This window comes from Grammomys surdaster, unplaced genomic scaffold, assembly GCF_004785775.1.
Source record: "Grammomys surdaster isolate TR1022 unplaced genomic scaffold, NIH_TR_1.0 66, whole genome shotgun sequence".
NCBI classification, from domain to species: domain Eukaryota; kingdom Metazoa; phylum Chordata; class Mammalia; order Rodentia; family Muridae; genus Grammomys; species Grammomys surdaster.
The window spans coordinates 14,537,094-14,564,337 of NW_021604568.1; the positions used below are offsets into that span (position 1 = coordinate 14,537,094).

General features: G+C 44.3%; 1 protein-coding gene across 1 annotated transcript; it reads left to right on the forward strand.

Annotated features, from left to right (window-relative positions):
* The first annotated feature begins 10,457 nt into the window (after positions 1–10,457).
* On the forward strand, positions 10,458–24,040 carry Tectb (tectorin beta). Its single transcript, XM_028776395.1, has 10 exons — positions 10,458–10,625; positions 11,352–11,542; positions 13,266–13,408; positions 13,512–13,584; positions 19,200–19,303; positions 19,426–19,509; positions 20,723–20,885; positions 21,899–21,971; positions 23,169–23,201; positions 23,991–24,040. Exons 1-10 carry the CDS (start codon positions 10,550–10,552, stop codon positions 24,038–24,040), a joined length of 990 nt encoding a protein of 329 aa, XP_028632228.1. The 5' UTR covers positions 10,458–10,549.
* The last annotated feature ends 3,204 nt before the right edge of the window (positions 24,041–27,244 follow it).

Sequence of the window (27,244 nt, forward strand, 5' to 3'; positions counted from 1 at the left end):
ATCTATCTATCTATCTATCTATCTTATTCTTGCATAGAACCTAACCTAAAATTTACTCCATAAATAACGATTATGGCAATTTTCAGCATAGAAATATTCAAAAGTGTACACATTATTGGTTCAGTTAAGAAGGCAAGACACACAAAGTAGCTATATACATCATGGCCCAGACAACAGAAAAATGCAAAAATCCAAAGTCTCCAGAAGAAAGATGATCTCAGAAGAATTCAAATAACAGATAGCCTTGAGCTTGTCTTTGCAGGAAGATGAACTTTGTAGACTGTGGAGATGCCATTGAGATATATACTTTTTTTTTAAATCAACAAGAAAGCCCTCACCATATAGTATCAATCCTACAGCTTGTTGGCTCCTGTGGATCCTGCTCAGTGTTTTTCTGTCATTCCCAGCTTCTGCTTGTGATTTCCAAAGCCCACGGATTCCTCATTTCAACCATTTCCTCCATCAGCAGCCTTTGGAGACTCTCTAATATTTCTACTCTTCATCCCTAGAATCCTTGCTCCCAAAAGCTTCCTATAGCATAGGAATGTTTATATCCCATACCTAAGAGTCCACTATGGCTCTATAGCTTTAATAACATGGCTGATAAAGGAGATGACAATTTTGTGTTATATTTCTGTTTTTCCTGCAACTAGTGATCAGTTAATCCATTTTTAAAAAAATTTATTTATCCTTCCGGTCTGGGCCTGAGCACTGAGCAGATCCTGGGCGGCTGCTCTACACCCAATCTCACAAAACCCAGTGGAAGCGGGCCTCTCAGGAGCTCTAACCTGGGCAGCAACTTAGGTAAGGATACAGCAACACCTGCCCCAAACAGGGAGTAACTGGGACCCACGAGGACCCAGGAATTCACTCCTGGCCCAGAGCACTGGTTCCTTCTGGTCTGGGCCCAAGCATTGAGCAGATCTTGGGCCCCAGTTCTAACCCTAGTAGTAACACCCACCCCTCACAGTTCTGAAACAACCAAGATAATAGGAAAGACAAGCTCTAGTAAGAGACAGGGCAGGTAGCACTAAGGTGATCCAGATGGTGAAAGGCAAGTGCAAGAACATAAAGCATCAGCAACCCAAGGTACTTGGCATCATTAGAACATAGTTCTCCCACACTAGAAAGTCCTTAATTCCCAATATCAGGAAAGCAAGATTCAGATTTAAAATCACTTCTAATGTTGATAATAGAGGACTTTAAGAAGGACATAAATTACACTCTCAAAGAATTTGAAGAGAACACAGGTAAACAGGTAGAAGCCCTTAAAGAGGAAACACAAAAATCCCTTAAAGAATTACAAGAGAACACAATGAAACAGGTGAAGGAATTGAACAAATCCATCCAGGACATAAAAATGGAAGTAGAAACAATAAAGAAATCATAAAGGGAGACTATCCTGGAGATAGAAAACCTAGGGAAAAAAATCAGGAGTCATAGATTCAAGCATCACCAACAGAATACAAGAGATAGAAGAGAGAATCTCAGGTGCAGAAGGTACCATAGAAAATATTGACACAGCTGTCAAAGAAAACACAAAACACAAAAAGTTCTTAACACAAAACATCCAGGAAATCCAGGACACAATGAGAAGACCAAACCTAAGGATGGTAGGTATAGATGAGAGTGAAGATTCCCGACTTAATGGGCCAATAAATATCTTCAACAAAATTATAGAAGAAAACTTCCCTAACCTAAAGAATGAGAAGCCCATAAACATACAAGAAGCCCACAGAATGCCAAATAGACTAGACTAGAAAAGAAATACCATCTGTCACATAATAATCAAAACACCAAATGCACAAAACAAAGAAAGAATATTAAAATCAGTAAGGGAAAAAGGCTAAGTAACATATAAAGGCAGACCTATAAGAATTACACCAGGCTTCTCACCAGAGACTATAAAAGCCAGAAAATCCAGGACTGACATCATATAGACCCTAACAGGACACAAATGCCAGCCCAGGCTACTATACCCAGCAAAACTCTCAATTACCATAGATGGAGAAACCAAGATATTCCATGACAAAACCAAATTTATACAATATCTTTCCACAAACTCGGCATTACAAAGGATATTAGCGGGAAAACTCCAATACAAGTAGGGAAATTATACCCTAGACAGAGCAAGAAAGTAATCCTCTTCCCACAAATCCAAAAGAAGATAGTCACACAAAGATAATTCCACCTTTAATAATAAAAATAACAGGAAGCAACAATCACTATTCCTTAATATCTCTTAACACCAATGGACTCAATTCCCCAATAAAAAGACATAGGCTAATGGACTGGACACATAAACAGGACCCAGCATCTTGCTGCATACAGGAAACCCACCTCAGTGACAAAGACAGACACTACCTCAGAGTAAAAGGCTGGAAAACAATTTTTCAAGCAAATGGTCCTAAGAAACAAGCTGGAGTAGCCATTCTAAAACCTCCAGCCTGAGAACACAAAGGGAGGGACTCATGGCTCCACCTGTATAAGCAGTTGAGGGTGGCCTTGTCAGGCATCAGTGGAAGTGGAGGGCCTTGGTACCCAATAGTTTGGATTCTCTAATGTTGGGGAATTTGAGAGCAGTAAGGCGGGAATAAGAGGATGATGGCAGCACACCCCCATAGAAACTCCCAGAATTATACGGATTAGATATGATAGAGATGGGCCACCAGAAGACTAGATTCCAGAATTCAAACAAAAAATATCTTGATACTAAAATTTGTTTTGAGAATTGTATATTGCAGAATACACAGCCTTGGTGTATCTACTTATCAAGCAAGCTGAGCAGACCTGCTCGAACCTCTGATGTCCTGGACTCAGCTCAATGCAGTGAAGACACAGACATCAGAGGCTTGTCAATTTACTCTTCCCCCTGCCCTTCTTCTAATATCTCAACACCTGTAATCAGCTTGAAGAAGTTAATGAAGAGTCAGCACCCCTATTCCCTGGGCTTGGGGACTGAGGTGGTTAATATTGGGCTGTCTTTCTAGGGAAAAGTAGTGGTTTTGTTGGAACAGGGAGGAATAGCTAGGATTTATTGCATAGTCATAACGTATTGGTAGAAATTTGTATAATTGTCATTAAGCTGAAGTTATAATTTCTTAAATGGTACAAAATTTTCTTTGATTTCAAATAAGGTTTTCATTGGTATGAGTTTCTTGTTGATATAGAAGTGAGATTAATATTGTTACTCTCATAGGAATTGTGCCTATATAACACATTTAGGAATACAAGGCTTAGGCCCAGTCCTTCTTTAACTTTTTTAACTGATTTGAGATGGTTAGCCTGTGAGTTAAGGGCCTATAGCAAATTCATGGCTCTGAGTTTATTGTTAGGGTGTTTTCTATATTTTATTTAGAAATAGCTGAGAGGAGTTAACAGACAGCAGTCCAGATTGCCTTACATGGATAGTTGGTTTTCAAAAACATCAGAAGTCCACAGAATTGATGTTACAAGCATTTCTGCATTAAGGATCATTTTGATTAGAGACCTATCTGCTCCTGACAGCTTCCTGTCTTGGATTCTAAGAAGAAATTGAGCATCTTTGGAATTACTCCAGTTGTGGTGAGACAGCCACTAGGCAAAAATTGCCTCTTTTCATCTACAGACAAATTACTATCCAGAAAAGGACACACTTGCGGAATAGCAGACTGATTATATCTGCCAAGACAGAGTAATCAGCCCTTAATAATTCTGCATCACTAGGTCTGTCAGATGATCCTGGGCCAGAAGGCTGAAGATCAGATGCTCAAACCTTTTGTAGAATAGGGACTGTCTAGCTGTTAAGCGGTTTCTACAAATTGGCTAAGTTTAGAAGCTATGCTTTGTGATTCCCATAATTTCAGTTAATTCAGTCATTCTGGATTTCTGACAGGGTTGAAGACTTATAGTCTGATAGCCAATCCCAGCTATTTATTTTGAGAGAAAAGACTTGAGAGGATGGTTTTCAGCTGGCATTCATTCTAAAGCCAAGAAAAAAGCCAGGCTCAGAACTAAATCTTTTAGATAGGAGAGATGACAGTGGTTCTGGTTAGTCAACAAAATGATGGACTTAGGTCTATCTTGTACCTTACAGATACAAATTGGTATAGTTATGCTCTAATTGTATTTTTAGAGAAAATTTTTATCTTAACAGGAAGGGTGATATGTAGGAGGAGCTACAGTGGGAGGAGTAAGGAGAAGAAGAGGAGGAGTAAGGAGAGGAGGAGGAGCTAGGAGACGAGAGGGGAAGGGGGGAAGGGAACATGGAGGCAGATGTTCGAGTGTCTCCACCAATCAAAGATAGTTGGTATATCTAGGTTGGGTATTGGGTTACACTTCTGATTGTATGGGCATCTTGTTATTGAGCATTACCAAACTTATAAAGCCTTTGATTAACATTTTAAAATAAAAATAAAAAATATTTATGTACGTATTTCTAATGAATAAATGCTCTGTCTGCATACATGCAAGAAGAAGGCATCAGATCCCATTACAGATGGTTGTGACCCAGCTGGGAATTGAACTCACGACCCCTGGAAGAGCAGTCAGTGCTCTTAACCTCTGAGCCGTGACTCCATCCCCTGGTTAATCCATTTTAGTTGTCCTTTCCCAGTAGCTAAACCTCAAGGCCACATTAGCAGAGAACTGCATTTCAGAACCAAAGACCTGATCCATACTGAAGGGTTTTTTATTTTAGTTGTTGGCATATAATGTTTGTAATACAAACTTAACATTTCTATTTCCCTCTACCAAATAGTGACTTAGAGGTTATGTGCTGGAAAGTCTACCAAGATTTATAATTTGGTTTTTCTTTCAATATTAAAAATTATTGTAATTTTGTCTTTAAAAATACAGTGATTATTTTATATGAGCATCAGAAAACTACCTTTGTGATTTCCCGAGTTTTTAACTTTCCCAAAAATGCTGAAATGGCCATTGTAATTCCCCAGTGACCATGTATTCATATGCCTCACGTTTTAGCTTGGTAGTACATGGAGACTCAGAGTCACAAAACCCCATTTTCTTCAGTCAGCTCTTTGCAACCATTCATGATTACAATACTGATTTTGAACACTGTGACTTTTATATGGCACAGACTAAACACCCCTCCACTGGAAGCTAACATTAGGGGCAGCTTACATTCTTACAGTTTACAGAGTACTGTACTTAGGAACTGACAAGACAGCTCCATTGGTAAAGTGCTTGCCTTGCAAACAGGAAGATCGAAGTTTGCTCTCCACAACCCATGTCAAGAAAGGAAATGGAAGCTGATATACATAGTCACAGATCTGGGAAGGCAGAGAAGCAGATTCCTGGTGCTCACAGCCCAGTCAGATGAACCTACTCAATAAGTCCAAGTCTGGTGAGCGATCCTGTCAGCAGCAGTGATGGCAGAAGGGGGAGAGGGAGGAGGAGGAAGAAGAAGAGGAGGAGGAGGAGGAGGAGGAGGAGGAGGAGGAGGAGGAGGAGGAAGAGAAAGAGGAGAAGTTGGAGGGGGAAGAAGAGGAAAAAGAAGAGGAAAAGGAGGAAGATTAGGAGGAGGGGGAGGAGAAGGAAAAGGCAGAGGAGGAGGAAGAAGAAAAGGAGGAGGAAGAAGAGGAGGAGGAAAAGGAGAAGGAAAAAGAAAAGGGAAAGGAAAAGGAAAAAGAGGAGGAAAAATATGATGCCCAAGTTGTCCTCTGCTCTTGACATACATGGGCACATGCACACATGCACGAGAGCGCGCGTGCATACACACACACACACACATACACACACACACAGAGAAGTTATACCTGTTCCAAAACACTTTGTGTCACTCATTCTGTAAATGATTTGCTACACCAGCTATGTAAGACAACAGCCTGCATTGCAGCTGAAGCTCAGTGTTGAACAGAAGCCCAGCTGCATCCTTTGTCGTGAAGAAACTTCCAGACTGGTGAAAGGTCTTTATACAAAAAGGCAGCAGCTATCTCAGTGCTAACAAAATCTATAAGGGAACAGTGAACGTTGCAGTAAGGTGAACTGTTCGGCCCTAGAAGCAGCACATTGGTTTGCTCTGGGAACCAGTAACGAGTTTCTCTTCCTGAGTTACTTCCAACAGACTGCTCGTGCCTGTTGGAGCACAGTGTGGGAATGATCCTGGTGTCTGGTGCATGTTGGAGGGCAGAGGGGAAGAAGATCTTCATTAGTCATGTCTAGCATGGATACAAAAGGGGGAGATGGCAGTGTGTGTGCCCTGTGCCCACTTGATGTACCTCGAGTCTGTCTGAAGGTTGTGAGCCTTCGAGAGGAAAGTGAAGCACGGCTCTGAGCCATGGTCATTGCGTGGTAGAGTCTTCACGTTCTTCTATTTTTTGCCCCAAATATGATGTTCCCAATGAGATAACAGTTTGTCTAGTTTTAAAGTAGCAAAGAGAAGAAAGCTATAAATCAAGACATCTTCACGTATGTGAGTGGATGCATCAGGCAGGCCAGTTGTAAGTGGGGAAGTCTGCGCTCTAGGACCCAGATGCTGTCTGATGACACTTCTTAGCCCTTGGACTGGTGGAATCCAGAAGTATGTTAGTACACCCTGAAATGTTTACTAAGTAGTCAAAAGGATTTAGGTCACAACACAGGTGAGCAATATGTGGCTATTTAGGGGGCTAATAGCCCACGGCAGTTTGCCCCCAACCCTGAAACATTACAGTTCTGTATAACAACAGTTCTAATCACTCAGCCTTGGGGCTGTTGAATAGATGTGGCTCTTTTCTGGACAGTTCAGTTGACAGACACCATAGGCCTCTGTGCACCTGGGGAGCTGCAGGGTCTGGTGCAGGATGGGAGGGGGAAGCTGCAGGGTCCCATTAGGGATAGAGAGACGATGCTAACTCACTGATGCTCTGTGGAAAGAGAGCCCTTCCATATCCTCAAGTCCCCTTCCTGAGTGTACTTTCTTGTACTTTCTCTGGAGAATTGCTCATTCCTGGTTGGAGCCAGAGGAGTCTAGAATAAAATGCCCACTGGTTTGCAAACTGGCAAACAGTCTCCTGCAAAGTGGAGGAAGGCTTGATTCAGAGCTCACAGGGAACAACGGGGTCCTTTAATAAACCTAACATTTAGTGAACTCAAAACAGCGTTCTGTACAACAATAAGTTAATAAACCAGCTTTTCAACCCTGATACATGCTCATTAGTCTTGGTCTGAAAGTTCCATCTCTTACCTCAGCAGGATCCAACTGCAACCCCTTGCCACTGGACCCCTGCATCTGATTTCTCAGCTACAAAGGAAAGTGTTGATTGCCCTTTGCAAAGGGCATCTCTTTTGGACCTAGGCCGGCTGTCCCAAATCACTTCTGATGTTCAAACAGAAAAGTACCCTTTATTGCCTAGCACCTCATAAAACAAAGATACAGGAGAGTTGAGATCATCTTTTGGGTGAGTCTTCCATAAAACTCTCTTTGATGGACTTTTTTTTTTAAATCCTAGGACTGATAAAATCTTCTAATCCATTTTCCCTGTGTTTGAAGAATCTGCAATGGTCTGAGCCAGAGATCTGCATTTGGATTCCACCTGCAGGGGTGTTCCTCTTACTCCAAGGGCATCTGGGGCAGAGGAGTATTAAAAAGCAGAGAAAGGGTTGAGTGGGGCATCAGAGGGAAGGTAATTACCACAGAAAATAGAGGCCTCCTCCTTTTAACCAACACCAGTATCAAATACTGTTTGGCCTGAGCACATTTGGTCCCCTTGTGTCTCTTATGCAAATCAAACATCTAGAGACCAGCCTGCCACAAAAGTGGAATCCACTGTCCTACCTCACTCATTCCCCTCACACTTGAAAGCGGTATCATGTACCTGATTGTTAGCTGATTCTCCACTCCAAGAAATCGTAGGAGAGATCTCTTTTTCTGTCCCCAAATGTTATCCTGATGAGACCTTTCTACAAATCAAAAGCTCCTGCTCTTTTGTTAGGGTGGGCTTCCAAAGAGAAGGCTGTTACCATAGAAACACTCTGGGTTCATCTGGGAACATTGGGGACACGCTGTCCCAGCCTGCGGATACCAACCTTTGATGCTTATATTTACAGCAGGTAGTCTTTACTGCCGAGTTCAAGCCAGGTACCGTGCTAAGCAATTTACATGGGTTATTTCTTTACGTACTTGAATCAGGCACAGGAGATGAGAAGCCTCATTTTACAAATTAGAAATCAGAAGCTTAAAGAAGTCGAGCTACTTGCCTAACATCCTGCCACTGGAAATCTGACAGAGCTGTGTTGTTTAATTCCAGAACCAGTACTTGTGATGACATTGGACACACCTAGCATTGGTGAAATGAATGTCTTCCCCATAGTGGGCTCCCCTCCTAGAAGACCGTCTATCTTCCCAGTTCCCACTAACACAGGCACAAAAGGCTTTCTGGGTGCCTTGTCCTCAATGAGGAAATGTCTATGCATGTAACATAAACATTAATTTGTACACATTACTCATTTAATGTTCTGATTAACATTATGTCACGGACATTAATATTCTCTTCCAAAAGAGGAAGAAAGTTAGACTCACAGAACTTAGCACCTGCCAAATAATAGACAGCCAATAAATGGTCAAAGGGGGCTTTGGGCTCCAGGTAGATGTCTACTGGCTCAGCCTTTCCCTATCATGCCTTGTAGCATCTTTTCGGCCTCCATGGCACCTTCCCTCTAGAGACAGGGATTGATCTCTGTACCTAGCTGTCTCCAGAGTCTGGTGCTACAGTTGACCTGCCCAGGTCAGATCTGGCTGAAAGAAGCTGGTATTTGAAGATAACAGGTGTGTCCCAACACAAGCAGAAGGATGCTATTGAGCTGTTCGTGCTGGGACCAGAGTCCATTCTGTGCAGCCAGGCTGCTGTGAGCATCTCTCCTGGGCTTTCCTGGTCCATTCTTCAAGCACAGGGAAGCTCTTGCTTCCTCCCTTCCTACACCCAAGGACGCACTCACCTTGCTCTCTGCCCTGCACTCCCCACTAGTTCCTAGATAGGGAAAGAAATTCAACCCCTAGTCTACTCATGTCTTCTAGGGCCAAAAGCAGAGCTGGCACACTTACCATGAACATTTAATAACGAGCAGAGAAGAGAAAACCAGGAGAAGCCACGCTAAGCCCGGAGAGGTGGGGGGTGGGGAGAAACTCAGAATTCACACACGTAAGAATGTGTATTGGCACCCGGGAGCTGCTGCTGCTGTTTCCAGGTTGCACAGACCTTCATCCCGGTGTTAAAATAGTTCAACTCGGGCATCCACCTCCCCTGTCCACTACCGTCGACTAGCTTCTATCAAACACATTGCTTGTACGTTATCAACGCAGACACGCCTTCTGTGCCATGAGTCTGCAACAAGACAGTGTGCAGGAAAGCAACCCCCCTCACAGGGCACATGCATGTTACCAGAAACTTCTATTCGGCTTCACACATACACTTGTGAGTCTGGTGTCCTGCCATTTGGCAAGAGCCTTCATCTTCGCTCTCTTGCCCTGGGGTCTGATGAAGGTGACGGCCTCCATTTTGCAGGGAAGGAAGCTGAGTCCTAGAAAGTTTTAATAGCTTCCCAAAGAGCTCTTTTCTTAATCCTTAGATGCCACAATACGGCAACTCTATTATAGTACTTGTATGTAGTTGTTAGATTCATCCTGATGTCACCGAAACATGAAATTATATGTACTCCCAGGGATATGTCTGGAACTGCCACAAGAGTAGCAGCCCCTGTGCTGTTTAGAGCAAGGTCTGTCTGGGTGATCCAACATTCCTGTTTGCAGAGATTAATAACACCTAAAGGCTTTGCGATTTCAAGCCATATATGAAGATGAAGTTATAGACATCAGGAAACGGTGGAGAAAACTAATCTGTTTCTTTGTTTTAACAGTAACACAACCTATATTGTGTCTGACTGCTAGACGTAACTATGCCAGACTGAAATCATTTTAGATTCAAAATGTCATTCCCCTCCATATGAAACTAAGAAAGCAAGAAATAGAACAAGAAAAAATATAAAAGAAGACAGTTACTACCTGGAAGTTGTTTGTTTGTTATGTTGATTTTTAGTACAAGAAGGAAAAGCTCTGCTTTGCTTTCCAGTCCTGGTTGAGGCGGTAAGGGGTGGGGGTGGGGTACCTAACCGCAAAGGAGAAGAAATGAGATTCAGGAGGTAACTGAGCTCCCCATTGGATTACTGTACCTTTTATTCCCCTGCCATGGATAATGTGTGCTCATTGTGACTTATCTGGAGTTGGTTTCTCTTACACCCTCTAGATATATAAGGTAGAAATAGGACAGGGGCTAGAGATTTGGGGAGCATCCGGGAGGCAGCATCTACAGGCCAGAGAGAAAGAGAAAGGCAGGAACATGAGCTACCGCCTGTGACGCTCACATCCCCAGTGGTACAAGCTCAGGACAGCATTGCCTGCGAGCTCCCTTGGAAACCCCCGCATAAGATTGTAGGATAATTTGTTCTAACCCTTGACTTTAACTTTTCCTTCATATTTCCAACACAGAACAATCGAGACCCGAGGCCTGGAAGGAACGTGAGCACTCAGCCAGTTTGGTTTGGCCACCTGGCAGAGATCGGCTCTAGAGGAGCGATGGTGGCCAGGGCCTTCGTGTTGCTGGCCCTCTTTGCAGAAGCCTCGGCGAAATCATGCACTCCAAATAAAGCAGGTACTCCAATGACACCCTGCTTTCCCAGATGCGGATCCCCCAGTCTCCAACTTGCAGTGCTCTGAGCTCTAGGACGGCTTGGTTAGGAAAGGGTACAAATGGCATCAGGTGGGGGAACAGAAGCCCCCAGCGCCAACCAGACTTTCCCCATCAGAAGCAAACATGTACTGAATGGGCCAACGTTTTTACAAATTAGAAGATATTTCCTCCCTTTTCTGTGCGACACGTCCACTTTTTTAAGTGTTTGACTGCTCAGTGCATATTATATGCCTTTAAACAATATTTTGCAGCACTGAGCATGTAATAATTCAGCGGACATTTTAAAACTATAAGAAGTCTCATTCCCTTCAGGATACATGTATCAGTCTGGGATTTCATGTGTAGATTCTTTAAAATGAAGTAAAAGTTTTAGAGCTGGGTCTATGGCCTGGTGGTACGGTTCTTGCCTAGCAAGCATGAGGCCCTAGATTTAATACTCATGATTACTAAAAATAAATAGATAGATAAATAAATAAATATTAAAAAAATCGTTGGCTCTATAATGAAGCCACAGGTTTTTTTAAATGCCAATGTAAAGCCACTTAAATATATTAAATACTGATAATATTGTATGTGGCATAACTTATCAAAGGTTGAAGTTTGGGGAAACTCATCGTAGTCAGTGAATTCTGTGTGACATCAAGGCACTGACCACATCTGATTTAAAGCACGTGTGTCCTCTTCTAGATGTCATCCTTGTGTTTTGTTACCCTAAGACCATCATCACTAAAATCCCCGAGTGTCCCTACGGATGGGAAGTACACCAGCTGGCACTTGGCGGGCTGTGTTACAATGGGGTCCATGAAGGTGGCTACTACCAGTTTGTCATCCCAGATCTATCACCTAAGAACAAGTCCTACTGTGGAACCCAGTCAGAGGTAAGGTCAATCCAGCTAGGGCAGGAGTGCTTAAGAGAATGGGAAAGCCATGGGACACAGAAAGGGAGATTTCTGCTGCCATCCGTAACAGGATTCGTGATGATCCAAAGTCCTTTCCAAAGTCAGCCCTGTTGCTTTAATTTCTTAGGCGGCTCAGTGACTAAAAACCTTCTCTCTCCACTGGTTTATGTGTGTGGTTGTTCCTGCCCATGTACACAGGTGCAGGCACCAGAAGTTGACATTGCTGTTAGTTTCTTCTCTCACTTTCCACCTCACCTCCTGAGATGAGTCTCCTACTGAACCCAGACCTTGCTGATCTGGCCATTCAGCTGGCCAGAGAGCCCCCAGGATCTCCCGTCCCTACCTCCCAGTGTTCATATTACAGGCGTGTGCCCCGTGCCCAGTATTTTATCTGGGTGTTAGAGATCCAAACTCAGGTCCTTGTGTTTGGGCAAACACCTCCACAGCCCTAGATAACTCTTTGGACTTGACTTTTATTCTCCTAGTTTGTTACGAAATGGGGATAGCAGCAAAGCTTCCTTCTTTGAATAGAGGCAAAGCCTACTTCTTACTTCAAATTTGATGCTTTTGTCCCTGGGTTGGATGCCCAAATCAACAAGTCATTCTTTCCCCCCAAGACCAGAAGTCACAGTTAAGAGCTTTGGGAAACGTGTTTGAAAGCAGACTCAGAGAGTAATAGACTCCTAAGCAGGGTCATGTGATTATCCATGGTGGAGGTGAGGAGGGAAACCCCAGATACAAAAGGACCGCAGCCTCTCCACAAGTGTCCTTACATGACAGAGGAGATATTTGTTACATGAGCCTTCCCATAGAGCCATTAGCTTTTATCTGAGAGTGTGCTCCCTTAGGATTTAGTATCTAGCACCATGGGCAAGAATTCCTACTGCCCTGACTACTGTACTTGTATGCCCCAGAGCAAAAAAAGCCAGATCCTCTTCCTTGCGTGCCAGAGGATTCGGGTTTGATGGGAAGAGCCCTGAGCGAGTTGAACAAGGATGATATCTGTGAGTGCACCCTGGTGAGCTGAAGTAGAAACCGTCTCTCTCCATCTCTACGCTTTCAGTCCATTTACTTTAAAACCGGTATTCATAATCTTAAAAGTGAGTTTTGAGACACACTGGCCAGAAGAAAAAATTCCACAATTGGCGCTTTATGGTTAAAAGAAGTTTTAACTACAGACTTATGATCTAGAGTGGAAGATAGACAAAGACATTCATGGGACACTTGGACAAGGAGAGTGGGTAGAAAGTTGAGGCTGGAAATGGAGACTGCCGATGCAGTTCCTCAGTCAGAACATATAGATTCATGAAAACACAGACTTTCCCTCTGCATACAGAGACCTCACTGAAGGGACGCCAGAACTCTACAAATATTTTCACCTCACACACAAAGAATGGCTTCTATTGCTCCCGATAAATATTTCTGTCCCCTCAGGGGGATTTTTGCTTTGTTTTATATTTCAAAACAGGGTCTCATGTAGTTGAGGCTAGCTTCAAACTCGCTATGTAGCTGAAATTTCCCTGGAACCCCTGAGCACCCCGCCACCTCCCAAGTACTGGGGTGGCAGGCATGGACCACCACGCCCAGCTTTTTACTGGATTTTTTATTTTTTTACTAAGTCATTGTCAACCACTTTTCCCAGAATCCTCAGTCCCATCTCAGGGTACAGCGCACACCCTAACTACCTTCTTCCTTCCTCTAGTACAAGCCCCCCATCTACCACTTCTACAGCCACATCGTGTCCAACGACAGCACAGTGATTGTGAAGAATCAGCCTGTCAACTACTCCTTCTCCTGCACTTATCACTCCACCTACTTGGTGAATCAGGCTGCTTTTGACCAGAGGTAAGCCGCTCTGGGGATGGGGGGCTTGTCACTTTGAGGATACTACAGTCCCTGTCAATCAGACATGTTTCAGTCCTTATGCAAACTTCTCTCCCCTTTTCAGAGTGGCCACTGTTCACGTCAAGAACGGGAGCATGGGCACATTTGAAAGCCAGTTGTCCCTCAACTTCTACACTGTAAGTCCAGGTTGCCTTTTCCATCTGTGGCCCTTTTCCCGGGGCACTTCCATAGGAGTCACTATCTTCTGGCCTCTGGGCAGAGCCCTGTTCTGGAGCGTCAAAGGTGGCATACTGCCTTGGCCTAGCTTTAAAGCCTGGGTGCGAGAGAAGGTTCACTTCATAGGCTGAAGGGAAGGCCAGCACAGCTGTAGTCAACTTTCCCATTTCACTAGTACAAAGATTAAGGCAAGATGACTGGACAGACAACAGGGCACCCATGTCTCTTAATTGAGGCTGTTTTCCACTACATTTCTCTCCAGAGATTTATTTGCCATTGGGATCGCCAAAAAAAATTTAGTCTGAAGCATTGCGCTCCCTGACTAAGCCAGGGCTAAAGACAAGGCTCAGGGCTAGCCTCTGTTTATCTGGTTCTGAAATCCCTTGAGCCTTACAGAAAGATTTCCTCACTGTCTGACTGGACCTGCTGTCTGTGTTGACATTAATAGTTAAGGGCACACTTCGGTCTCTCTCAAAATTAAGTGCTCCAGAGAAACTAAATATGCATTGGCCATTGGCCCAGCTGCTCTCCCGTTAGAAAGGACACTTTGTTTTTAAGCTGCAGCTTCCAGTGAGGACATAGGCACACAGAGGGGATAGTGGCCCAGCTGGCCAGAGGAAGATGCAGGCAGAAACACAAACCTTTGTGCGAAGCATTCGAACCTGGAGGTGTCCTTAGAAGGCAGCACATCTGAACTATTTCATTTGGTGAGAGAAAACACTGCCCCATCTGAAACCTCACTAACAGTGAACTTGCTTCACCTATTGCCTGGAAGCCATTAGCCACCCCCACCCCCACCCCTACCCCCAGAATTCATTTAACTGCTAGATTAGGCTAGAAAAAAATTCCTAAAATAACCTAGTCTATTTTGTAGCTAAGGGTGTGAAATCCAAAGGAAGGGAGATGTTTGCCCAAGACCAGATGCCATGGAGAAGCATGTGGGAAGACAGAGATTCCCCAACTGAGATTCTTCCTGCAGAGGGCATGCTATACAGTGTCAGGGCCCTTCACCCGCAAAGGCCGTGTCTAATTGTGATTCAAATATTTGACTCTTTTTAAAAAAATTGTTAAAGAAGAATCGCTAAGATGCATAATCTTCAGGTTTCCTTAAAATCCAGACTAGCCCTGGCTTCCTATCACTAGGGGCTGCACCAGAGACAAGAAATCCCACAGGGTCACTTGACCTGTCTTTAGGGATCAAGGCAGGATAGGTAACCCGGGATGATGTAACCATGGTGACACAGCTTTCCACAAAAGAACTACAGTCTTTACTACAAGCCCCTGCCCAGAAGTAGTTGTTATTCTAAGGAGGTAAGGCTGTAGATTCGATCCTAAGAACATTCAGAATACTTAGTGATATAGAGATCAGGGTTTTTAAAACTCATCAACCACACAAGGTTGAGTCTGAGACATGACTGTAACCTCAGAAGTAAAAGGAACATATTCTTCTATCAATCAATGAATCGATCAATCAGCTAATCAATCAATCTTCACCATCAGTCCATCTTCTGAGCTACAGAAACTACTTCCTGAATTGTCTAGAAATGAAGCTAAGGTATCCCCAAAATCCCACTGTCAAAAGTCCCTCCAGGACACATGGACTTCATCAAAGTGCTACTTCCGCTATCCAGACGCTTTTGATTTGCTTTCTATTTCACTGTGTGCCCAGTTTTCTCTGGCTAACCCACGTATCCCTACCCCCTTACCCCTTTTCCACTTTGAGGCATTCTTGGGTGTTTCCAAAGCAACCACTGCCCCCTTGCATATATTTCCATCAAATTACCAGAAACAGAACCATGCCCTACATACAACAATGGATCCAACACACTGCTAATTGCTTAAGATTCTGGGAAGCCCAGAGCCTAAGCCCCCAAATACACTCTTTCCACTTTGCATGCGCACTGTCTCCTTTCTATCCTTCCCTACTCACTTTGGCCAAGGACCCATAGTTGATATTCCCAGGGGAAAGTTATGACTCCCAGTCGAAGACAAAGGAAGGTTGTTTGTTTACAGAAGCAGCCTGGCCCTGTGGGCAAAAAGGGGGGACATGAGACATTCCACGAAGCCTGGTTTCACCATTTACTAGTTAAACAACTTTGGGAAAGTTAGGCCACCTCCCTGCACTTCCATCTCCACATCCATGAAATAAGAACTCCGTGACATGTACTCCTTAGATCTGTTAGGAAGATTCGGTGAAGTCATCTTTAGAAGTACTCAGCATGAACTTGGTAAATACCCAGGAGGACAACTGTTCTGATGAGTGTAGACCCAGGCCAGACTTCACATGGACTCTCTGAGTGTTCTTAGTGTTTGTTGCCATTATAGAGACGAATATCAATGTCAGTGTGAGACTAGGTCAACTTCTTAAAATCCAAACAGTACTGGTCAGCCTTCTTAGCGATACAAAAAGAAATGAAAAGACTTGAGGTGGACGTAGGCAAACAAGAAAGATTAAAGATCCTTCCAGAAATCAGAGCAAACTGCAGAGCTGGCCTCACAGCTGATTTCACACCTGAAGTCCACCTCGCTTGCATCGCTGAGGGGCGGCCACTCCACCTCTTTCAGTGATTCAGGTGAGCTGGGCCTTGTGCTTTAGATTATCTTGTAAAACCTGACACCCCCACCCCTAAACTACTAATAGGTTTGGTTCTGTCTGCTGAAATAATTCCATGAGATGATGTTGGTCCACCTCTCCCTACCTCTAAGTGGAACACTGTCTCTCTCGCTCATTCCTTCATCTGCCATCCCAGCTGCTCTCCTGGGACCACAAGCTGGTTGGTCAGTGCCTCTGTCACAAAAGAGGGACCCAGAACTGAAATGTTTTATTCTAGTCTTTTGATAAGCCGATAAGAGACATTGTGGGCCACAGGTGAGCATCCAGGTTCTGGAAGACTCTAGGAATATATCAGGAGTGTTCACTTTAAACTAGTTTCCTTTCACCATTATTTCTCACCTGTGAAAAAAAGCAATTACTAAATTTTCCCAGATAAACTTCTGCTCTGTGAGACATACCTGCCCTTAACTTGGGTGACTAGTTGGTTCTGAGTCAACCTTTTAGTCAAGGTAAAGAATGCTTGAACGTGGTTTCTCAACAGATTCATTCATCTTGTAGGGCAGAAAAGTAGTTTGTGTGGTCTCTCTGCTTTTAAGGATGGGAAAGATAAACTGCCCCAGCATGTAACAGCTTACCAAGGTAAAGTTGTCTGAAGACAGGTCTATCTGATGTTATGTTAAAAAAGAAAGTAGGGGTGCCAGACATGGTGGTTTGGATTTATAAAGTCGCTTGAGATGAAGAAGTGAGATTGTTGGAATATTGAAGCCAGCCTGGTCTGCATGTGAGTTTCAGGCTAGTCAGAGCTGTATAGAAAGATTCAGAAAGGGAGAAGGAAGGGAGTTAAAGAGGGAGAGATGGAAGGAGGGATGGAGGGAGGGAAGTACATACTACACATTACTGTAGTTATCAGGAATGGAAAGTCCAGTTTCTGTCCTTCTCTTTGATGGAAACTTGGACAGTTGATCAACCAGTAGAGAGATCACACTCTACCAGCCGATCTCCAGTAAAAAGGTTTCACACAAATGTCTCTCTGGTGACCTGGAAACTAAATTGCTCAAGTTACTTTCTATGTGTGGAAATGTCCCTTGCAATCCCATAAGTTTTAGGCAATACCAAAATTACTTTCAAAACCACCAGGAAGCCGTGACTTTGGCTGCATGCTATGCAAGTAAGGCACTTATAACTGGGAATACTGTTGCTTAATTGTGGCAACCATTAATGTGGTGCAGAGGCCTGACAGACAGAAGAAGGGGAGCCAGCTTCTAGGTGGCTGCATGTAGGAGCCTTGGCTGGACCTGCTTCAGTAGAATACAGTAAGAGAGGAGCTTAGAGTCTTCTCACAAAGCCTCGTGTCCTCAACCCATAGGAAGCCAAGACCTACGCTGGCCTGTGTTCTGTTTCTGTTCTGTTCCCATCTCACAGGAACGAAGAAACAGAGTTCCAAAGACTAAGTGTCTTCTACTGGGTCTTACATCAACAATGGGGGCCTGGTTTTCCTGGGATCTTAGCCCTTCTGGCCAGTGCATCTGTCATGGCTAACACCAGACAGGGGTCCTAGGGTCTTATTCAAGTGAACTGAAAGGAGACTGGCAGAGTGGAGAAGTTGCAGCCTTTGAGGAAGTCAGTTACAGTTGTTATTCCTAATAACTACCTGAACATTATCTGAAGATGGTAATTTTAGTCCCTGAGCCGGGAAGTTGACCCTGCCAGTGCTGAGCACTAGTGAGCCTTTGATGTGCTCACAGGGCCTGCTCTCCTTAATCTACCACATAGCCCTGGGATCTCATACCCTGTGCCTTCTTCCTCTACTTCCCAAACTTCCTCCAGACCTGGCTCCTCGCTATCCTGTCACCCATGGGGCCTCCGCCTTGTGGATGCATTCCTTCTGCTGTGGCTCCACAGCCCCTTCCTCACCTTCCTCAAGCCTTGTTCAAATGCTACCTCCTCAACGAGTCCTCCCTGGCTGCCCTGTTCAAAACTGTCAGTGAAGTGCTTTCCCTGCAAGCACGAGCATCTGAGTTCAATCTCCAGACCCTCATTAAAAACAAACAACCTGAGAACAACATCACTTGTGGTCTACAAGAGGCAGAGGCACGTGGTCCCTGTTGTTTATTCCAAACTAGCCAGCCAGGACTTGGTGAGTTCTGGGTCAATGAGAGACCCTGTCTTCAACTCAAGGTAGACAGTGCCTGAGGAATGAAACCAGAGGTTGTCCTCTGGTCTCCACACACATGTGCACAGACAAACGTGTACCTTTATGCACTCATGTACCCACCCACACACAACCGTGCATATGAACACACACACATACAACACACACACTAAATGTAGCTTACTGTACTTCCTCAAGTTCCCAATCCAGTTTTGCTATTTTTGTGGTTTCTAATATTACATACTATATATTAGTCAAACGTGCTGTGTAATTTACTTCTTTTGTCTTTCTCTCCTCCTAGAATATCTTGGTGACAGATCTCTCTTCATTCACAAATATTATATCTCAATAAACAGAATATCTTGATATAGAAACTATCCAAATCTATAGAATGATACCCAGATTCATTGCAGGAAATCAGTGACTTATGTCTGTCGATAACCACACTGTTAATCAAGTCATAAACTTTCAAATCCAGGTGATCATTTGCTCAGACAAAGTGCAGGGGTCAGAGGTAGTGAGGGGCTACAGCATTTGATTGTTCCTGGCCGTAAGTGATTTGTGAAATCACAGGAATCCTATCTTCACATCCTTGGGTGATATCATTTTTTTCATCCGTCAAGTTTGTTAGCATCACTGAGACAATGTGTGTCTAACCATGACCAGCCAATGTCTTTACCCCTTCTAAGATGACATCAGCATCCTCAGAGGTTTCGTTTCTCTGGATCTAGAGTTTAACCTATGGTCTCCTGCACCTGCTCCTCGGGTCGGTTCCCTCTCTATCTCATCTCAATTGGGTCTCCTCCCACCAGACCCAATGGCTCACTCTGAGAGGTCACAAGGCCTAATGTCCCTATTTCCTTTCCAAGAATGCCAAGTTTTCCACCAAGAAAGAAGCTCCCTTCATTCTGGAAACATCTGAAATCGGTTCAGATCTGTTTGCAGGAGTAGAAGCCAAAGGCCTAAGCATTCGGTAAGTGCCTTCACTCTGTGTGTATATTTTTAAGGAAAAAGGACCAGTCAACAGACTGCAGTTTTCAGATGTCTCTATACACAAAAGTGGTTCTTAGTGATACAAGATTGTTCTATTCCCAGGTTTAAAGTAGTCTTGAATAGCTGTTGGGCCACCCCCTCAGCTGACTTCATGTACCCCTTGCAATGGCAGCTCATCAATAAGGGGTAAGTGTCACTCTCCAGAGTCAAGGCAAGAGCGGTGAGTCCAGTATGTCCTGGTGTCTTTCACTGTGGCTTGGGAGGACATCTTTTGTTCATACTGGATCCTTTTGCTGGAACGCGAGTTTGCTAGAGTCTTCAGTGATATTACAGTAGATATATTACCAGGTATTTTCTGAATACATGAGCATACCTGTAATAACGCACTCCCTCAAAGGGCAATTCCACGTGGGGCTGGAGAGTTTGGTCATGTAGGCTGCCCATCCAAGCAATCAGAGGTAGCTGTCACTGAGAGGCAGGTGCCTCTGCCTTTGCCAAGGCATCTAGACTTGCCCATTATTTGCCTCCCCTACCCCACTCACAAAGCTCTTCTTACGGATTTTCCACTGACTGACACCAAGGCTAGGGCACTCTGGCAGCAAAGAGCTATTTTAAGGTTTCGTGTCTTGAGTTCAGGCGAGGATCTCAGGTTTATTGACCAAACAATCTGTCAGATCCTCATAAGTTGGAAAATTCTCACAGCCCTGTCTCTGCCGAGGCCACAACAAACAGAAATAACTCTGACCCTTGGCCCAGATAGGAAGGCACAACCTTTGTTTCTCTCTCATGACTTCTGAGAGAGAATTCTGAAATGACATTTCTAAGGTCCTCCTGTCTGTCTCAATAAACATACATTTAGATATTTCTTTCCAGTCATTATCTAGATCATATATGGAAAATAGGACTATATTATTTTATAGAAGTTATTATATGTATGATTGATGGAACATCAATTCCTTTTTCCAGTTTCAGGAAAAACCTAATAATATACACAGAGATAATTGGTGGGTGTGGCTCAAGTTTAGGTCTCTATGGCAACATTGGAAAACACAACTCCCACCCACCATGGATGTCCTTCCCTTGGGTTACCCTGGGGTCCTCCAAATGCCAGTCATGGAGAGGGCTTTATCTCTTGGAGACTTTACTTCTTTAGAACAGGGGTTCAACTTAGCAGATGTGTGGGTCCTCGTAAGTCACTCCCCTCTGTTTTAGGACAGAACAATCACATCCACTCCGATGCCCTGCAATTGACCTCACACTTAGAGATCAGAGTTCTCTGGAAAGACAAATAGCTGCACAATGCTGCACAGCTAGCAGAATGCTGTGTGAGGTTTTGCCTTAGAGCCTCTCTGGAGCTCTCCTGTGTGACGTTTCCTTCCCCTTCTTCTATGTATCCCAGCTGTCCCACTGATGAAACAGTCCTCGTGCATGAGAATGGCAAAGATCACAGGGCAACTTTCCAATTCAATGCCTTCCGGTTCCAGAACATCCCCAAACTATCCAAGGTCTGGCTACACTGTGAGACGTTCATCTGTGACAGCGAGAAGCTCTCCTGCCCAGTGGTGAGGGTCCTGGTGCCAAAAGGAAGATATTACCCCCAGGGGACTGGCTGGTACTGGAGGAGCTGGATTTGACCTGGGAATTGTGGGTCCAGGGTACGGAGGCAGAAGGTCTGGGCCTGTCCACCTTGCTACCAAAACTTACCAGTCTGATATGCGTCATTTGTCCCACTGGGCCAAATTTTATCATCTTCGAATAGATGTCATCAGTTCTGATGGCTGTTTCCATGTCAGAGAACAATATAAGATTTTTTTTTAAATGAAGCTAATAATGGGCACGGAAATGCTTTGAAAAAGTTAGAAAGGTAAAGGAATCCAAGATGTAGACAGAACTGTAAACATAGGCAACTGCAGTCTGGATTGGACTGTCTTCGGAGAAATGCTGGATGTCTGGGTCACAGTTAACTACACAGGAGGGAGAGCCAATACCCTATGGTTCTGGGGTTTGCTGAGCTGCAAACACCTCCTTGGGGACTGGAGGCCACCAAGGCCTGTACTTCTAAAGAGGCTGCCAGCCCACATGGTCCAAGGAGCTACAGGAAGGAGGCTGACTCTCTCCTTCCACCAACTCACGAAGTGAGAAAACAGATGTTTATGAACATAGGGAGGAAGAGAGAAAAGAAGCAGAGAGTGCAGGGCCGGGAGGAGGAGGACCAGTTAGTTCTTGATCAAAGGATGGGTATTGGAGTTGCAGTTTTAACAAAAGAAAATGAAGCAGAACTCATTTTTCCGAGCAGCCTCGTTTATCTCTGGGTTAAGAGTACAAGCTTATAGAAAGGTACAGTGCCCCTTCTTCTACTGGAATTCTAATGAACTCCCCAGCAGTCCCCAGCCTGGGGAGCCGATGAATTCTAGGTGTGCGTGCACATGTGCATGTGTGCCTGTGTGCATGCGTGGGCGCACGAATGTGTGGGCGTGGTGTGTACTTAATTTATCAGTTGCTATGTAGCGACTGGGGACTTTGACTCCTTGAAGTTCATTTTGTCTTTTTTCTCATTTCTCCTCCCGGTCTTCAGAACTGTGACAAACGGAAGCGTATGCTACGTGACCAGACAGGGGGTGTCCTGGTGGTGGAGCTGTCCCTGCGGAGTAAGCTGATTGCCTAATAGTCGTGTGTACTCTGGGCTGTGTCCACAGGCATGGCAGGTTTGAGCATTTTGATTGAATTGTCAAACCAGGCATGCCTGTGGACACAGCACTCACGGGCTCCTCGAGTGTTGAGTGGCAGGGTTCTGATCATGTGGATGCAAGGACATGAGGTTTGTTGACTACCCTGAATGTCTTATGAGGCCAAACCCAAATGCACCTGAGGGATTAGGAAGCACTGAGCTGAGCTTCCAAACTGACCGTGTTGTCAATACGGCAGGAATGCAGGTGTCCTAGGAATGTCAGCAAGCCTTCACTGCCCAAACCTGGCCGGGCACTGAGTTCCATAAATGAAGAAGACTCATAGAGACCCTGTGGTCAGGCTTTTACCTTCTAGTCAGGAGAAAGATGGTTCACACAGAGGGAAACTGGAATGTTGAGGGGTCTGGTGGGCAGGGCAATGCAAGAGTGTGCCCACAGTAATTGTTCCGGCTCTATAGAAAATGTCAGCATGGTCTAAAGGGTGTCGTGAGTGGAGGGGGAGCTTTGGAGTTGTACCTCAAAGCACAATCACAACTGCCAATCACAGACCAGGGCTAAGTCCGAAGGCTGCCTCTCAGTTTTGCGTGGTACATGAACAGAGGTTCTGTTCGCTTCCCTGTGGTTCTAAAAAACTAAAAAAGAAAGGAAAAACATGATGCATAAAAATTCAATGACGCTAAAATCTCAGTGTCTATAAGGTTTTATTAGAACACAGAGACACGTGTTCCTACAGATGTCATTGCCTACAGGTGTATTCATGCCACAGTGACAGTACACTAAGGCCATGCTTGGTGTGGTACCACACACCTGTAACTCACACTCAGGAGTCTGAGGCAGGAGGATAGTGAATTTGTGGCCTATCTGGGATACATAATATGACTCTGACCAAAAGCATAAAGAAAAAAATACTAGATACTAAAAGTATCTAGTGCTTTCCAAAATATTTAACAGCTTCTGCTTTAGTGACCCAGGGAGATGATGCTGGGGGGGGGGGTTCTGGGGGAGGTCCTGGTAAACCCCAGAAGACATGTCCTCTGAAAGGCAGTGGCTTATGATCTAAAGGGGGCCGGATGTGGTCAGGTTTGTGGTTCAGACACAGAGCTGATGCTTCCTTCATATCTTTTTACAATCTCCACTCTTTCTCTTTGCTCACTCCAGGTGGAGGGTTTTCCGGTCTCTGTGACTTCTCAGGTAAGGAAAAGAGCCACTTCTGAGAAGTGTCCTGGGGCAATGCTTTTGTGAAGTGGGCGCATGTGTTAGAGATATTTACTTTGGCCCTATCAAAATCTGTCATTAAAAATATACATCTTCGAATACACTTTAGTTGGGGGGCTCAGAGGTAAAGAGATCTCACTACAGCCAGCCTTCGACTTGAGAGGGAGGAACTGTTTCAAATGGATGAAGAACCATCAGACCCCACACCACTCTCTGAATAGAGCCAACACCGTGTGGCTTTCCTAAGATTCCTGACTTTGGAGGCCATGATTTCTGATCAGGTCATCTGCTTGCTTAACAAATATTTGAGGGCTGGCTATGGCTCTGCTCTTCATGAATGGAGTGACATTAGTAAGAAGGAGTGTCTGCCCTCCACACTCAGCTTCCCTCTGGGAAACTGGGCTATGAGTGTCCCTAATACATATGGTACTCTGGGAATTAATTATCGTTCGTCACTAAACGATACAGTGAACAAGACAAGGAAGGTCATGGGTGAGGACCAGGGGAAATGACAGAGCAGGCAGCCAGGGAAGCTTCTTAGGGGAGGAGCCAGATGTCTGTTTGCCAAAAGGTCTACAATGTACACATACATGTTAGGGCCTCTGTACTGGCAGAAGTGGACCATGCAAGCCCCAGGGAATGAACAGTAACGAATGTATGAAATTTGGAAGCTTTACAGCAACCATGTTGTGTTAACCCTGGCTGGATTCTCCTTAGCCTTATATAGCTGTTCCTCAGTGCTGTCTCTGGCCCACTGTTTTGCAGATGTTCTTCTTCACCTCGTCCTAATGCTGGGGACCTGGGCTGTGTTGTAGGAGACAGCTGGGCAGCTGCAGCGGCTCTCTCCAAGGCCACCCTGAGCTATGACACATTCCTTTATTATACAGCCAAAAAGAACAGACAGAGAACTGCATTGCTGGGGAGATGAGAACAGCCCTTTGCCAAATATACATCCTCCATGATTTTTGTGTTATATGTGTGTGAATTTGGTGATCCTCTGCCTCGGAGCCATACTTTGGCTTATTTCTCCCTGTGTCTGTTAGATCCTGGTCATCTCCACAATGCTGGGGAGGAGGCTTCTCTCCTCTGCTCAAATTAGAGCAGCCCTTGAAATCTGCTTTTGTTATAAAAGACTCACACACGATCATCACATGCAGCTTAGCATTTGGAGGCGGAGTCAGATCATCACCACAAAAACAATGCCAAATACAGAATCCACAGGAACAGCCAAATTTACCCAGCAGGCACTCTGTCATTGAGACAGTACAGTTCTAAGGACCAGGCCAGAGGTTCCAGTCTTCAAATCACGATGTGCAAATCCAAGCTAAATCCAATATAGAAGCTCGAACTTCAATAATGAACCAGAAGTGGGTCCTTGGGAGCCGCTAATACCAGTCTGCTTTTATCGTAGGGTTTCTTAAATAGATACAATCACTAGGGAGGTATAGATGCCTTACCCTTGTAAGCGATTATATTTCTTTAGTCACAAATAAATTGGAAGTAGACTATGAACAAAGTAAAACTCATCTTCATTTCGTATAAGAGTGTGGGATTGCCTGCGTGAAATGTATTTGCACAGGAGTGGGAAGACTCTGGCCGAGTCCAGGTTCTCTGAGATGTGAGGGCCGATCTTCCCGTACACCTGTGGTACGCTGTGCACTCACTAGCCTCGTGTGTGCCCTCGTATTCCTGTCGGGATGGTGGAATGCGTTTCCCCTTCACTGAAAACATCCAAGCCTGTTCCTTCTCACTCACTTGTGATTGTGGGTATTGAACCAACCACTCATCGGAAATGGAATGCACGTCCAGTCAATGACATCACGTGCAGCACACTCGCAGAACTGGCCGTCCCTGTGACCCAGAACATGCCAGTGTCACTGGGTCACATTTGGCAATGAGAAGCAAACTGAACACACCAATCCTGTGAGAACATTAGCTACGGTACGACAGGAGAGACCTTGTGCTAAGCCTATTTTCCCTTGTCCCTTACACACTTGACATTTGAAATCACAGATCATTTTGTCCCTCTGTATTTAATGCCCTTGAGAGGTCTTTGTGTCTGCAGTTTACCAATCATTTTACAACTTGCATAAATGAACTTAGAAATTGTGTTTGTTTAGCCACAGGCTAGGGTATGGTGGTTCCATGCTGTCTGAACTTGGTATCCAGCTGGTGCGCCAGTCAGTTTGGAATCATTTCCTAGTGTAAAGTTGGAGTTAGTTGTAGCCGAGAATTACAGCAAGCATGCTTTATTGATCCTAGTCAGGAACTCTTACAAAGCATACCTATAGCCAAGTTTATAGGTCTTTGGCTGTCAGACGAAAACAATGTTTAATTCCGTCATCATGATTCACGACCTTGTATCTCAACCTGGTGCCATGAGCTAAATAAAATGTCTGGAATAAGTAACCTGTGACTACAGTTTACATTGTTCGTGTGTTATGACAGAAGACAATCCCGTTGTTCTTCCAAAGGTTTTGAGACTTCATAGACTCCAAGCAGCCCACAAATTTTCAATCGTTTGTACTTCCAACACTCCCTTACAGTAGTTTACAGACAAAGAGGTGAAGGAGGTAGCCATCTTGCACTGCTAAGGTTGGAGGGGCAGGGCAGAATCACCTGGGGCAAGCCCTGCTGTGGAACTCCACTTTCTTGTGAGTGAATAGACGTGTTCAGTTTAACTCGTAGCCCCCCACAGGGTTTAGTTATCCTTTCTGCCTTAAGGTTCTGTGAGGGATTAAGAGACAGTTCCCTCGGAGTAACGTCTACTGTAAATTCTAACTTGTACTAAACATAAAATATATATATCCAGAGAAAAGAAAGATACATACTCCCTTAGGTGTCTTAGTACACATACAACACTAGATACAGATTTGAAGAAATTGCTACTAGTCAGAGAACCCATTCCCTTTCTGTCTCTTTCCCCTCCTCTCTCTCTTCTTCTCTTCCTCCATGTGTATATATACCCAGTGTGTGTGTGTGTCTGTGTGTATGTGTGTGTTTGTATGAGTACATGTGTTTGTTTATGTGTGTGTAGGAATACAGGTATGTATGCAGGTGTCTGTATTTGTATTTTTTGCTGTGTTTTGTGTGTATGTACAGATCTGGATATCAAATGTTTATGTTAAAATATTAAATAAGGTCATATTTAACAAAGTCTAGTATTTGAATATAATTTAGGCAAGCAGATGGACTAGGACCAGAAGCAAATGTACCTCATTGATACAATTACAAAGATGGGACAATAATAAACAATTATCTTATTCAACCCCATCTCTGGAACCGAATAGAATTTTCTAATGCCCTTTTAATATAACAATATTAGATTATTTGGTTGCTTCATTTTTTGTTTATAGCTCTACTAGTCCTTAATGTTGCTTTTATAAAAAATGTCTCCTTCCAACTAAACCGCAAGATAAAGATGAAAGAAAGTTCCAAATTCTCTTACATTTCCAGTGTATCAGCTAGCTGAGTAAAAACACATGTTCCTTAAGTTCATAAAATTCTCAGATGGATGGATAGATAGATAGATAGATAGATAGATAGATAGATAGATGCTGAATGCATGACAGATGAATAGATGAATAGGTGGATTGATGGCTGGGCTAGGATGAATAGGTGGGTGGGTGGATGAATGGATGGATAGATGGATGGGTGAATGGATGGAGTGACAGATGGATAGATGGATGGACAGATGGATAGATGGATGGACAGACGGATGGATGGATGGATGGATGGATGGATGGATGGATGGATGGAGTGACAGATGGATGGATGGATGGATGGATGGATGGATGGATGGATGGATGGATGGGAGGGTGGGTGGATGGATGGATGGATGGATGGATGGATGGATAGATGGATGGGTGAATGGATGGAGTGACAGATGGATGGATGGATGGATGGATGGATGGATGGATGGATGGATGGACAGATGGATGGATGGATGGATGGATGGATGGATGGATGGATGGAGTGACAGATGGATGGATGGATGGATGGATGGATGGATGGATGGA

What these genes read in the sequence shown, in the direction of transcription:
- Tectb (XM_028776395.1), top strand. Translation starts at nt 10,550, where the DNA reads ATGGTGGCCAGGGCCTTCGTGTTGCTGGCCCTCTTTGCAGAAGCCTCG. An exon ending in ACTGTGGAACCCAGTCAGAG is followed by an intron (nt 11,543 to 13,265) that starts GTAAGGTCAATC and finishes TCCTTCCTCTAG; the next exon opens with TACAAGCCCCCCATCTACCA. An exon ending in CGGTCTCTGTGACTTCTCAG is followed by an intron (nt 23,202 to 23,990) that starts GTAAGGAAAAGA and finishes ACTGTTTTGCAG; the next exon opens with ATGTTCTTCTTCACCTCGTC.